Source organism: Drosophila serrata, unplaced genomic scaffold (genome assembly GCF_035046125.1).
Source record: "Drosophila serrata isolate PLE 108 unplaced genomic scaffold, ASM3504612v1 contig_171, whole genome shotgun sequence".
In the NCBI taxonomy this organism is placed as follows: Eukaryota; Metazoa; Arthropoda; class Insecta; order Diptera; family Drosophilidae; genus Drosophila; species Drosophila serrata.
Window position 1 is genome coordinate 381,405 of NW_028257069.1, and position 12,542 is coordinate 393,946.

General features: G+C 36.3%; 1 protein-coding gene across 23 annotated transcripts in view; it reads left to right on the forward strand.

Annotated features, from left to right (window-relative positions):
- Positions 1–1,888, forward strand: part of LOC110185344 (aminopeptidase Q) — a 280,831-nt gene extending 278,943 nt beyond the window's left edge. For all 23 annotated transcript variants that reach the window (XM_086827427.1, XM_086827423.1, XM_086827441.1 and 20 more), the window contains 3 exons: positions 302–447; positions 504–654; positions 712–1,888. In XM_086827427.1, the coding sequence (XP_086683553.1) occupies positions 302–447; positions 504–654; positions 712–1,407 (993 nt within the window). In that variant the 3' untranslated portion in view covers positions 1,408–1,888. The remainder of the gene's footprint in view (positions 1–301; positions 448–503; positions 655–711) is intronic.
- The last annotated feature ends 10,654 nt before the right edge of the window (positions 1,889–12,542 follow it).

Below are 12,542 nucleotides of genomic sequence, written 5' to 3' on the forward strand. Positions count from 1 at the left end.
TTATCTTAATGGGTTTGAGGCCATAAAATGTTGCATCTTAATGTCCTAACTTAAACACTTCAAAATAAAAAATACCCAATCCACAGTTCACATATAGCAAAATAAGTAGTTTAACCACCACGCCACTGTCATCTATATAGATCAAAGATCAAAATTAATTTATATAGTTAGCTTTCAATAATTAAGTTTTTTTTTCTAAAAAAAGAGGTTCGAGGCCCATAGTACGACGTATGTATCTACTCAGCTTAAATGCTTTACTTTCATGTACCCTATTTGCTTTACCGTAAACCTATATTTCCAGGAAATTCAAAGCAAGTTCTACATAGCCCATGAGAGTATTCATGATTTCTTTAATGCATCTCTACCTTTTGCGAAATTTGATGTTATCGCCATTCCAGATCTTCCTACATATCGTTATATGAGCCAATACGGTATGTTGATAGTAAGGTAAGGATATTAAATGTATTTATGAACAAAATAATATTATTTTAATGCCCATTAAGGGAGTCTGAATTGCATAAAAACGGTATTTTTGAAATTATGCGAGAAACTATGTATCAGTGGATGGGTGTGTGTATTACTCCGAATTGGTGGACTGAAGCAGCCCTTAATAAAGCCTTAATTAGTTTCCTAGCGTTCGAATTAGTCATCAAAGTAAGTTACTTATAAAAAATATATGTAATTAAAATACTTACTTTCTTACTTATTTAGATAACTGGGGAAGCTGAGTTCAATGGAAAATACCCCATGACCATTCTTTACTCATTATTTTATGAATTAAGCAAACGATATCCTCATTCTCGCATAACAGGAATGAAACAAGAGTTGACTTCTTACAAAATTGAGCTTACAATTAGAATGCTTAAACACGTCTTGGGAATGAAATCCTTTAAAAATGGAATACGAAAATTTATAGCCGAATATAAAAACATGTCCTATAAGGAACCTGACCTGTGGAATACACTATCTGAACAAGCTAAAATCGATAGATCACTTGATAATGAACTCAGTGTATTAGAAATTTCTGAGTCTTGGATAAAACAAAGCCGACTTCCGATTATAAAAATTATCAGACATTACGAATCAAGAACCGCAACAATTCAACAGAAGGTATACTTAAGAGAAAGGCCTCACGATGTCCCTGATCAAGACAAAATGCTTTGGTGGATACCTCTTTTACTTATTCGACAAGATACTATTAACTATTTTAACAGTTCATTTTTTTGGATGAAAAAGACAAAACAAATTCAAATTTCTAACTTGCCACCTCAACATCAATTTATAATTGTCAATCCAGAGGAAATTGGACCTTTTCCGGTTAACTATGACGAAAAAAATTGGAATATGCTGGCAAATTTTTTACAAACCGAAAAAGGAAGAAAGGTTATTCCCGCTTATACAAGGTAAATTATTTAAAACACTTTAGTGTTCTGTTAGTATTGTGAACGACTCACAATCCCATAATTACATGGTATCTATAATAACTTATTTCGCCTATTTATTTTCAAATACCATAATAATAATAATTATGAAATTAAATGAAAGGTTATACAAATTTAAAGATGATCTTGCTGGTTCATTGATGTCAGTGAGGATGATACCAATGGTGAGCCCGAGTTTTCCAGCAAATGAGAACGGTATTGGCTATGAGGTCTTCTAAAAAAAAGAATTGCCTAGAGGTCCTAAGGTCGTTCTTGTTTATGGAGAATGTTTTAAAACACCCTGAGGTCTTCCAAAGCAGAGAACACTAATAACGTCTGCTAACTAAAATTTATAAGTGGACCAAAGCTTCCCAAAATGTAGGATCACCTCTATCGATTGCTGACAGATTCTGAATCCTTCCCTAAAAAAATGAATAATGAATGAATAAAATGATACCGCACCAAAAGCTCTTTCTTTGAAATATTTTTCTGTGAGTTACTTTCAACTGCTCGCTTGGAATCGTTTTTGTTGCCCTTGTTTTCTTTCTCGAGTGGCGCAGACGCTTTGGATAGCCTCGGTCTTCCCGATGGAATGTTCCACCTCCATTTTCCCTCCTTTTCCGAGAATTCTCGTCGTGTTATCGTCTGTTCTGCCTCGATGTTTTTCTGGCCTCTTCCTCTTGCTGTTTTTGCAAATTCAGAAATTGCTTCCTGTCCGCCGTTGATGTCTCTTTTTCCATTTTGGACGCCTCAACTTGATCTGGACCCTGCGTCAGCCATCTGCTCTTCCATCTCTTGGTCTCCATTTTCGGTTACATCCTTTTACTGTTTACTGCAATTTCTCCAATTACTCAGCTTTCCGGTTCATCTCGTCTGCTATATTCTGTTCCATGTCTGACATTATCCGCTCGTCCGTTTCTTAACTTCCATGTTTGACTCTAAGCTGGGCTTCGAGATATGGCTGCCTTTCCACATTGCATTGATTCTCCTCAACGATGGTTTTGCTGGTCATTACAACATGCCCCGCGCCATCGTATCCCATGCAGATCGCTGGAGTAATCTTGTCTCTAGGCGAGACTTTCTGTATCGATCATCTTGACTATCTTATCCAGTTTAAGGATCTCGGGAAGTGTTCCGACTCCCGATGTTCACAAATACATATAACTTAATCTCGCTTTAGCAACTCAAGTTATACCGTCAAATTTTTTCTCTTCAGAGGAAACAAAACGTGCTCTTAAAAAAAGATTGCCTAATGTTCTTTAGATTACCTCTGGCGTTTCTCAAAAAAAGCAAAGAATGGATCAGCCCCATCACCCGGATACCGACGCGTAGTCGGATTCTCTCAACCTGGAGGATTGCTGTTGCCTTGTACCGCTCTTCGAGCCACTTCTTTCCGAAAGGGGAAGCCACTCCGTCAGACGGGAATCTGGTGTGTTTGGATTTATAAAGTGGTGGTCGAGAAAAAAATATAATGACCGCAATGTTTAAAAATTCTTATAAACATCTTTAGTTCGTTTTTTTATATGATATGGTTTAAAAGAACTTTTTTTTAATAGAGTCTTACGTGAAAATTATAATGATTGACATACATTAATATCTAACGTAGATTTCCTAAACTAAAATCTTGCGAACAATCTGGCACGCCATTAGTTCATTTCCTCGTATTTTCATCAATATTTTTTATCGCGTCTACTAACCCTTTACTTTAACAAGCACGTTCTTGAAACATTTGAACCAAATAAGATAATCGAATAATTTATTCGGCATTTATAATTGTTGAAAATTGTTTATATGTATTGGACAATATTCGAATTCGTTTTTCATATTGTTACATAAGGAAAATCAACTTTCCTTAAAAAAAATAATTTTTAAAAACATATTTTATTTAATTTTCTTAGTTTTAAGTTTCCGGCAGTCGACACCGCTGAAGACCAACCGCCATCGGATTCTTCTTTGACTTTAACAGAAAGCATTCAGTATACATTATCTGTTCAATTTCAGGCGATACACAATATCTGTTCAATGGGTTTAGCCCTACCTGTGCCAATCTTAAGCTCTATTAGAGTAGATTTTCCCAGACCTTTTTCTGTGAAGGAGGGAAATAATTTTAAAACCGCTGTTGTTGCGCCGTTATGGTGTAGCACATAACCTATATGAAAAAACAAACGGATGGTCGGGGAGACCTATTTCCCAGCACGTAGTGATTTTCCGGCTCATCTGGGCATTGATGTTCATTGTTTAATATTCAGTTATTAATAAAATAATAAAACTAATAAATAAAACCACGTGCTGGTATAAGTTAAGTCATTGGCCTTGAAGGTCAATATATAGAGAGACAAAAGGAACACGGGAAAGTAGAAGTCATTGAGTTTTAAATAATCGAATACGCCAGCTTAGATTTTATTAAGCAGCGAAATCCCCACCCCACCAATGATCGCTTGTGCTAAATGTTTCTAAAGATTTTGGGCGATTCCTTGTTTGGTTGCCGAACCGCTAAATTCTTGCTTCACTTCCGATTGATTTGATTAATGAATAAAATCGTCTATTTACTCTTTGTTCACGTCAGAAGGCCCTTCGCGGCGGCTGCTGCGCCGCCTCTGTCCACCGAACTTCCAAAAGCTAGGCCACTCTGCTTGTAAATCCGACCGGCAGGCGACGTCATTGTATTGCACGCAAAGCTTGACGTCATCCGCGTACATAAGTACTCTGGAGTTAGTCAAGACTTTGGGCAGGTCATTTATAAATAATGTAAACAATTAGAGTCCCAAATGGCTTCCTTGCGGGACTCCAGATGTAACCCTTAGAACATTTGGTAAATTAATCTTAAAGAGGACCTTTGGCGTCCTGCCATTCAGATAACTTGAGATACAATTTAAAAGATCACTTGGAAAACCCATTAAATCGAGTTTTATTTCGACGAAAGAATAGTTAACAGAGTCAAATGCTTTACTGAAATCAGTATAGATTACATCTGTCTGAAGAATATTATGGAAGCCCTTTATAATATAGGAAGAGAGCTCCAAATGATTTGTTGTTGTTGATCTTCGCTTAATAAAACCATGTTGACATGGATAAATAACTGATCTGGCTTGTATGTAGGAACAGGTGATAAAAATGGAGCTACCTTTGATAGATAGCTTCACACAAGAAAACTCGACATTGATGCATTCCTCGAAGGTTAATAATTCTGACGTGAGTGAGGAGTCCACCGCTATAAGAACTCCACCCCCGCGCCTGATAGGGCGATCTAGCCGATATACCGTGAACACAGCTGGAAAAACTTCGAAGCTCAGAATCTCCGGCTTTAACCAGGTTTCTGTGAGCACAATAACCTGAGAAGCAAACGAAAGGCTATCTGAGTAAAAGTTAGGAAGCTTACTACGTAAGCCTCTAATGGGAACTACCTGAGGAATACATTGGTTTTTTGAGTCAGGATTAGAAGACGTAGAAGCCGCATTGGTATTATCAGGCCTGGGAAGAGTTATTTCCACAGGCCGCTTTTTCTTTTTCTCCGCTTCGAACTCCTTAACAACGATGTACTCTGGCCAGAAGTTGGGAGAGCAAATAGTGTTATAGAGTTCGTTAGGGACATTTATTTTAAAAGATGAAATATCGTAGCGTAAATAAATTTAAACTTTTCGGCTCTGGTGTTGCCTTGTATAAAGGCGAGAACATCTTCTAATGTTTGATGTGGGAAGAGCCGGGAAAAAAATATGTCTCGTCGGTGGAACCGCTATAAGGTCTTTTCGAAAGGTAGATCAATATTTGCGACCCCCCAGGGGACAAAACCGAAATCACCGGAGGTGCGGGCACTCCCGCTGCACATTCGGATGCCAAATCTTTCCTAGCGTTCGGTCTCAGCACTCTTGGAATTAATGCTGAGGGAGGCTGCTGCTGAGAGCCCGTTGCGGGTAGGTGGGATCCATCAACATTCTGCCCACCAATAGTAAATTTTTGGACCACGGAGTCTCATATAATAGCGTAAGTTTATTAAATTGGGTGTCCAGAGTCAAGAACATTTCAAGAGTTTTACGAAAACTTGTTAAAATGTCCTTAAACCCGTTTTTGGTTTGCCGCATGAAAGACATTATCTCTCTTTATACATCGGAAGAGGCCTCGCAGCAGTAACACCGGCCAATGTTTTATTCACATCGTCCACCGTCCGAGATGCAACACCAATACACTTGGCGTGCATGACGTTGTCGCACAGCCAGTAGCCGATTAGTCTTTAAGTCTAAGACTTACCACTGTTTTTTTACTTGAAAAAAGAAAACGAAAAAAAACTACAAAGCTATGAGGATAAGAAGTGAAGAGTCACAGCAGGAGTAAGGGATCGGGAGAGGGTGGGAGATCAGATAAGATAAGAAGTTCAGCGGCACAGCGAAAGCGTGAGAGTGGGAGAGCTTGGGAGATAAATAGCAAAAACGTTTAGCTGTTGCGACGGCGCAAACAAAAGCAAAACAAAGAAGGCACAAAAAGGAATGCAAAACATGCAAATGCTAACACTAGCAGCACAACTAAATTTGGAAATAAAACTAATTATAAACACAAATCAGAATAAGTATCTGCATGCACACGGGAAGTGAAAGGAAAATTGTTGACACAAAATAGAAAATTTAAGTTAACACAAAAAGAGCGTGCAAGAAAAGAACACATCCGTTCAATTGGAAAGATTATTGATATGAAAAATAAAATTAAAGATACTGTGACTATTAATGTAAATGTAGCAAATCAAAAAATTGATGATTTGCCTTCACTACCTAAAATACAGGTACCAACATTTTTCGGAGATTCCAAAAATTGGGACCTATATTACGAGGTGTTTAAGGGAGGATTTAAGTCCAACCCTAAATTTTAATTACCTAAAGATCTCGGTTAAGGGGGAAGCCAGAAACGTGGTTTCTCACCTGTTACTGGGGTCTGGGGATAATTATGAAGCCGCTTGGGAATTATTAACCAAACGGTATAAAAATAAACGAAAAATAATATCAAAACAGCTTAATCGCCTCCTAGAGCTTGATAATGTGAATGTCAACTCAACGAAGCAATTAAGATTGTTTATTGACTCTATAAACGAATCAATTCTTATTAATAAATTAAAGGCACAAGTTTTTGATGAGGTAGATATAAAATTTGCACAAATCATTTTGAAAAAATATAATAAAGAGGCACTTCAATTATATGAGAGCCATACTTAAAAACCTAAAGAAATGCAAATATTGTCCGATGTAAATGAATTTTTAGAGCAAAGTCTAAGTTCAATAAGCTCAGTTCAGGATAAAAATCCTTTTAAGAAAACCATAGTTAGGAAAGAAGTTTCCACTAATAAGTGTCCCATTTGCAAAGGTTGGGGATACACAGTGGAACAATGCCACACATTTAAAAAATTAAATCCATCAGAAAGAATGGAAAAATTAAAAGGGCAAAATTATGTTTTAAATGTTTAAAACACTCATACAATAAATTCCTAAGCGAAATATATTATTGTACTAGCTGTACCCTGCCACGTTTCTCTGTGGCATATTGTGGTTAAGATGGCACTTCTGAATACATCAAGGTTATGGCAAAAGCATCTTCCTGGCATAAGGTGAAGAAGGCAGTCAGAGTTGTCGTAGGCGGATTCAGGACTCTTTCTTGCACATTTAGTTCTGTGAAATAGACAAATTCGCCATGCAGCCTCGTTGCTGCTTTGTATCTTCCAGCCTGGTATTGAGAGATTTCATCGACAACTCGTACTGCATTGCTGTCACCATTTTCTGCCTGAACACCAAAAACTGCCATATCGCTGCCTTTATTCACGTACTTGCAGTTATATTTCATCGATTTCACGGAATTGCAATATTCTACGTTGATGTGCGCTTTGTATGCTTTTGACAATGGTGCTGAGTATGGAACCACCCAACGATTGTCTACCTCAATATCACCAATTCTCATGTTTAAAGTTGCCGAAGTCCCGCCATCTTCAGTTGACCGTTTCCTATACAGAGGATATCCATCGTCCCCTGTTACGGTGTTGGCTGTAAATGATCGAGGATATCGCTTGGAACACTTCCCGTCTACCATTCATGGTGAACATGGGTTGAGGGTACCACAAGGGCCATGGATCATGTTCTTGATGACAACTTCATGCAATTCCGTATCAACCTCGGCCCGTGGAATCTCAGCGCATATAACATCGTCGATTTCGTCTGGAGTAATTTTATCATATAGCCAAATCAGTATGTGCGCATGCGGCAATCCTCTCTTCTGCAATTTTACTGAATACATCCAGCACCGCACAGATCCAAAAACTCCATGTTTCACATTAAAATCCATCAGTGACTTGAGCTTTTGTCTGAAAACACGGGCTGTGATGTCATGCCTATCCCTATATGATTGTCCAGGAAATAACAGCTGTACTATCCCGTCCCAAGCTAGATTGCATGTGAAGGTGATAAATAAATCTGGACGGCCGTAGCAACGAACATATGCCATGGCATGATTGTTACAATGTAAAAGTCAGGAAGCACACATACGTTTAACCAATAAGAACCATTGCACAAACTGCTCCACTATTTTTTTTTTTTTTGTGCATAGCATAAGCAAAGAATCCCGAAATTAACGTGAATAGAAAACGAAATAAGCTCGCGTTTAATTAGTTCGTTCGATGTGAAAAAGTGAATTCTGTGACACCTTGACAGCAAGACACTGAATGCGATTACAAGCCGTTAGTTACGGTAAGAAAAGAAAATAAATCATAATTGGCAAAGAACTTTCTAGAGACGATTTGACAAAATTTCCGCAAATCTCCACGTGACGACGGGACTGTGTTGCTAGACAGTGCTGCCGCTGAAAGACATTGTTGCTAGACAGTGTTGAGAAACATTATTGCTGTTGAAAGTTGCTGGCTGGTGTGGTTAATAAAAGTTGCTGAAAAAGTTGATAGAAATTGTTGATGCGAAAAGTTGCTGGAAACTGTTGCTGAGGAGAGTTGCCAGGTAGTTGTTGCCTTGTCTTTGTGTTAGAGAATCTTACATTGGATAAAGGGAAAAGAAATATCAAACCGTTTGACGATGACAAATATTCAATATGGAAGTTTAGAGTGAGAGCGCTGTTAGAAGACCATGATCTTTTGAAGGTTATAGAGGAAACGCATGAAGAAGTGACTGATAAGATAAAAAAGGCAGAACGAAATGCAAAAAGTTTAATAATTGAATACTTAAGTGATGCGTTCTTATCTTTCGCTAACAGTGGGAGCACTGCTAATCGGATTTTTGCAAATTTAGATGCAATTTACAAGAGAAGAAGCTTGGCATCGCAACTATCTCTGCAAAAAACTTTTAGCCATGAAATTAAAAGGTGACACTTCACTCCTCAATCATTTTAATTTCTTCGATGACCTCATATTACTGAACTTATCGCATCAGGAGCAAAATTAGATGATATGGATAACATTTCTCATTTACTTCTAACTCTTTCACCCAGTTATGATGGAGTTATAACGGCAATAGAGACTCTATCTGAAGATAATTTAAAATTAGCCTTTTTATTTTTATTAGTTAGGATACGAGTGTTGAAGTGTTGCCTTGTTTGAAGGTGTAAGATAAGCTCTTTGGATTAAATCACTAATAAATGAGATTAATCTAGAATAAAGTGTTCCTATAGAGATTTTTGAAGACAACCAAGGTTGTATAAGTATTGCAAATAATCCTACTTGCCATAAGAGAACGAAGCGCATAGATATTGAATATCATTTTACAAGAGAGCAAATTGAAAAGAAACTAATTTGTGTAAAGTATATTCCCACAGATCTGCAACTAGTCGATATACTGACGAAGCCATTACCAATTGCACGGTTTATGAGAAGCCAGCTGGGACTTTCTGAATAAATTAACTACGAACCATGTGAACTGTTGATGAAAATTCATCGCCTTCAGAAGCCATATGTGAAATGGATTTTATTAAGCCTTTTGTTGTTAATTTCAATTTTTCGAATTAATTTACCTCTTTTTTTTTTAAGTGGATCTCATGAAGTTCATGTCATTAATTTCAGTTTTCATATTTACTGATAATCTCAAGTAATTGAATTGATTTTATATACTGTTTAACTTAATTTACCTAAAACTTTACTTATGCTAATTTTTTGTTGGTCTAGTTGGGTTTTACTGGGTTTCCCCGACTCTTGCAGCAAATGCTGGATCTAATGTATCTCCAGAATTAACAGAAAATGAAATGAAAACATAAATTAAAACTAAAGCACAAACTCATGTGAAGAATCGAAGTGATAATCAATGTAACTTTTGAGGCGGTGTGTTGAATTTGGCGTGTTCAAATATGCAAAAGTCACATAGATAATTATGCACGCATACATAAATATTTGCTTAAATGTATGTGTATAACAAGTAGATGCACATTCCAATGAGTTACTTCTGTTCGTTGTTCTTTAGTCCTCTCGATATTCTCATTCACTTCTTTTCTGGCATTGAGAGCGTGCGGTTCATAAAATCTAAGTGTGCATTATTATTTGTTAATTGCGGGTTGTCTGATTAATACTTAATTGTATTACTCATTTATTAACAAAAACCATATATATGATATAAATGATATGGATTGATTTTGGGAAGTTGAGGAAGAAGACAACAATGATATCGAGTCTGAAATATGTGAAACAAAATTATCTAAGACTAGAAAAATTAATTCAGATGAGCGATACATTGTCTCAATTCCATTTAAGGAAAATGTCACCTTAGGGGATTTATTAACTATACTAATTTCATAAAAGAACATATGGACTCAGGACATATGGTAGAAGTGCAGAATGAAGGAAAATATTTCTTACCGCACCAGGCTGTGATAAGAGATTAAAGCCTAACTAAGAGAAGTTTTGATGATTCAGCAAAACGAATAACAAAAGTTTGAACGACATAATGTGGACTGGTCCACGAGTTAAAAAAAAACTATTTTTTACATTATTATTAAATGAAGAAAATTATAATTTGTGGTTTTGGCGGACATTGAGAAGATGTATCGATAGATAAAAATAAATAATGAGGATCAAAAATATCAATACATTTTATGGAGAAATTTTCCAGAAGAAATGATTAAAAATTATAAATTAACAACCGTCACTCACTGAACTGCATCTGCACCTTATTTTGCTATCAGGGTTCTGGTAGATATTGCAGATAAATGTAAAAATAAAAATAAAGGTCAAATCATTAGGAATGATTTCTATATGGATGACCTAAGGAAGAGAGCTGATTAGGTAGAAGAAGCTTATAAATTAATAAAAGTAATTTCACAACAATTACAGAACATTGGATTCAACTTAAAGAAATAAATTTCCAAGATTTTCAAAATTTTAGAAACTGTGGAGGATACAGGGGATAATAAGATTTTCAATATAGTCGAAAATGAATGTATCAAAACTTTAGGGCTTTGATGGGACCCCCGAAATGATTTATTATAGAAGTTTGCAACGCAGTGAAGGAGGCACCTCCGACCATATAAAGTATATCTATTCTTGATCAGGATCAACAGCCGAGTCGATCTAGCCATGTCCGTCTGTCCGTCTGTCCTTCTGTCCGTCTGTCCGTTTCTACGCAAATTAGTCTCTCAGTTTTGAAGCTATCTGAATGAAACTTTGCAGTTAGCCTTCTATATTCTCTCACTCGTATATGTGTCGGAACGGGCCGGATCGGACGACTATATCATATAGCTGCCATAGGAATGATCGGATAATTTTTACAAAAAAAAAACTATAACAATTTCAGTTTTCGACAGAATTTGATCAAATTTAAGATATAGCCATTTTGCTATACTCTACAATTTTGTATAAAATTTTATGAAAATCGGACAACTATATCATATAGCTCCCATAGGAACGATCGAGAAATTAAGACAATTAAAAATTATAACATTTTCAGTTTTCAACAGATGTTCATCAAATTTGAGGTATAGCCATTATATATCAGTCTTAAATTTGTGTAAAAATCGGACGACTATATCATATAGGTGCCATAAAAACGATCGTTAGATGTGGTTAAAAATGCACATCTATGACTGTAAAACTGCAAATATAATATGTAAAGGAGAATGAAATGAAAGCAGGTATCACTTCATTGTTTTTTAACATAAATAAATATAATTTATATTGTTGGGATTCCAAGTCATAGAAGTTCTATCTGCAAAGGTATATAAACTTCGGCATGCCGAAGTTAGCTTCCTTTCTTGTTTAAATTTGAATTCAAAAACTTTGGGTAAATAAAAATGAATGGGATCAGGCGTAATCCATAGAAAATAAAAATTATTATTATTAAAATATTCGCATCAAACAGTTCTTCAATTATTCAGATCACGGATTTGCCGACGCGTCTGCAAAACCATATGCTGCAGTAGACTATGCTAAAGAAGGATATAATGTAAATATAATAGCTAGCAAGAGTAGAGTCAATCCAAAAAAAAAATGTAAAGACAATTTCCGAACTGGAGCTATGTGCAGCTCATTTGCTTAGTGAGTTAATCTAAAGTCTAAAGGGATCAGTTAACAATGTGATGGAGATCTATGCTTGGAGTGATTCAACGATTAGTTAAGCATTGATTAACAGTGGTCAAGGTAAGATCAAATTTATTAAAAGAAGATCCGAATGTCATGGAAATTAACAAATACCGAATGGAATCAGGTGAAGTCAGAGTATAATCCAGCAGACTTAGCATCAAGAGGAGTTAATTCTAGCCAATTGACAAACTGTGATCTTTGGTGGAAAGGTCCAAAATGGCTAGTTGACCTAAAAGAGCTTTGGCCTCGGCAGCAGTCTGTGGAAGAGCCTGCCTTAATAAACACATAATTAAATGGCGTAATAAGAGATCCAATTTACAATCTAATAGAAAAATATTCCCGTTTAGAATTACTCATTCATATAGTAGCATACTTAAACAAATTTATTCAGATGGAAACCAAGAAAGAACTCTATCCATCCTTTCTCTCAGTAAATGAGCTAGGGCTAGCTTAAATAATTGTTATAAAGAAGAAGCAGGAATACCAATTCAGTCAGTTCGATAAGGTGCCTGAAAACCAGCAAAGTAATAAGGACAAATAATACATTTTTGGATAAGAATTGGGTGCTTGGAGTGGGAGGAAGA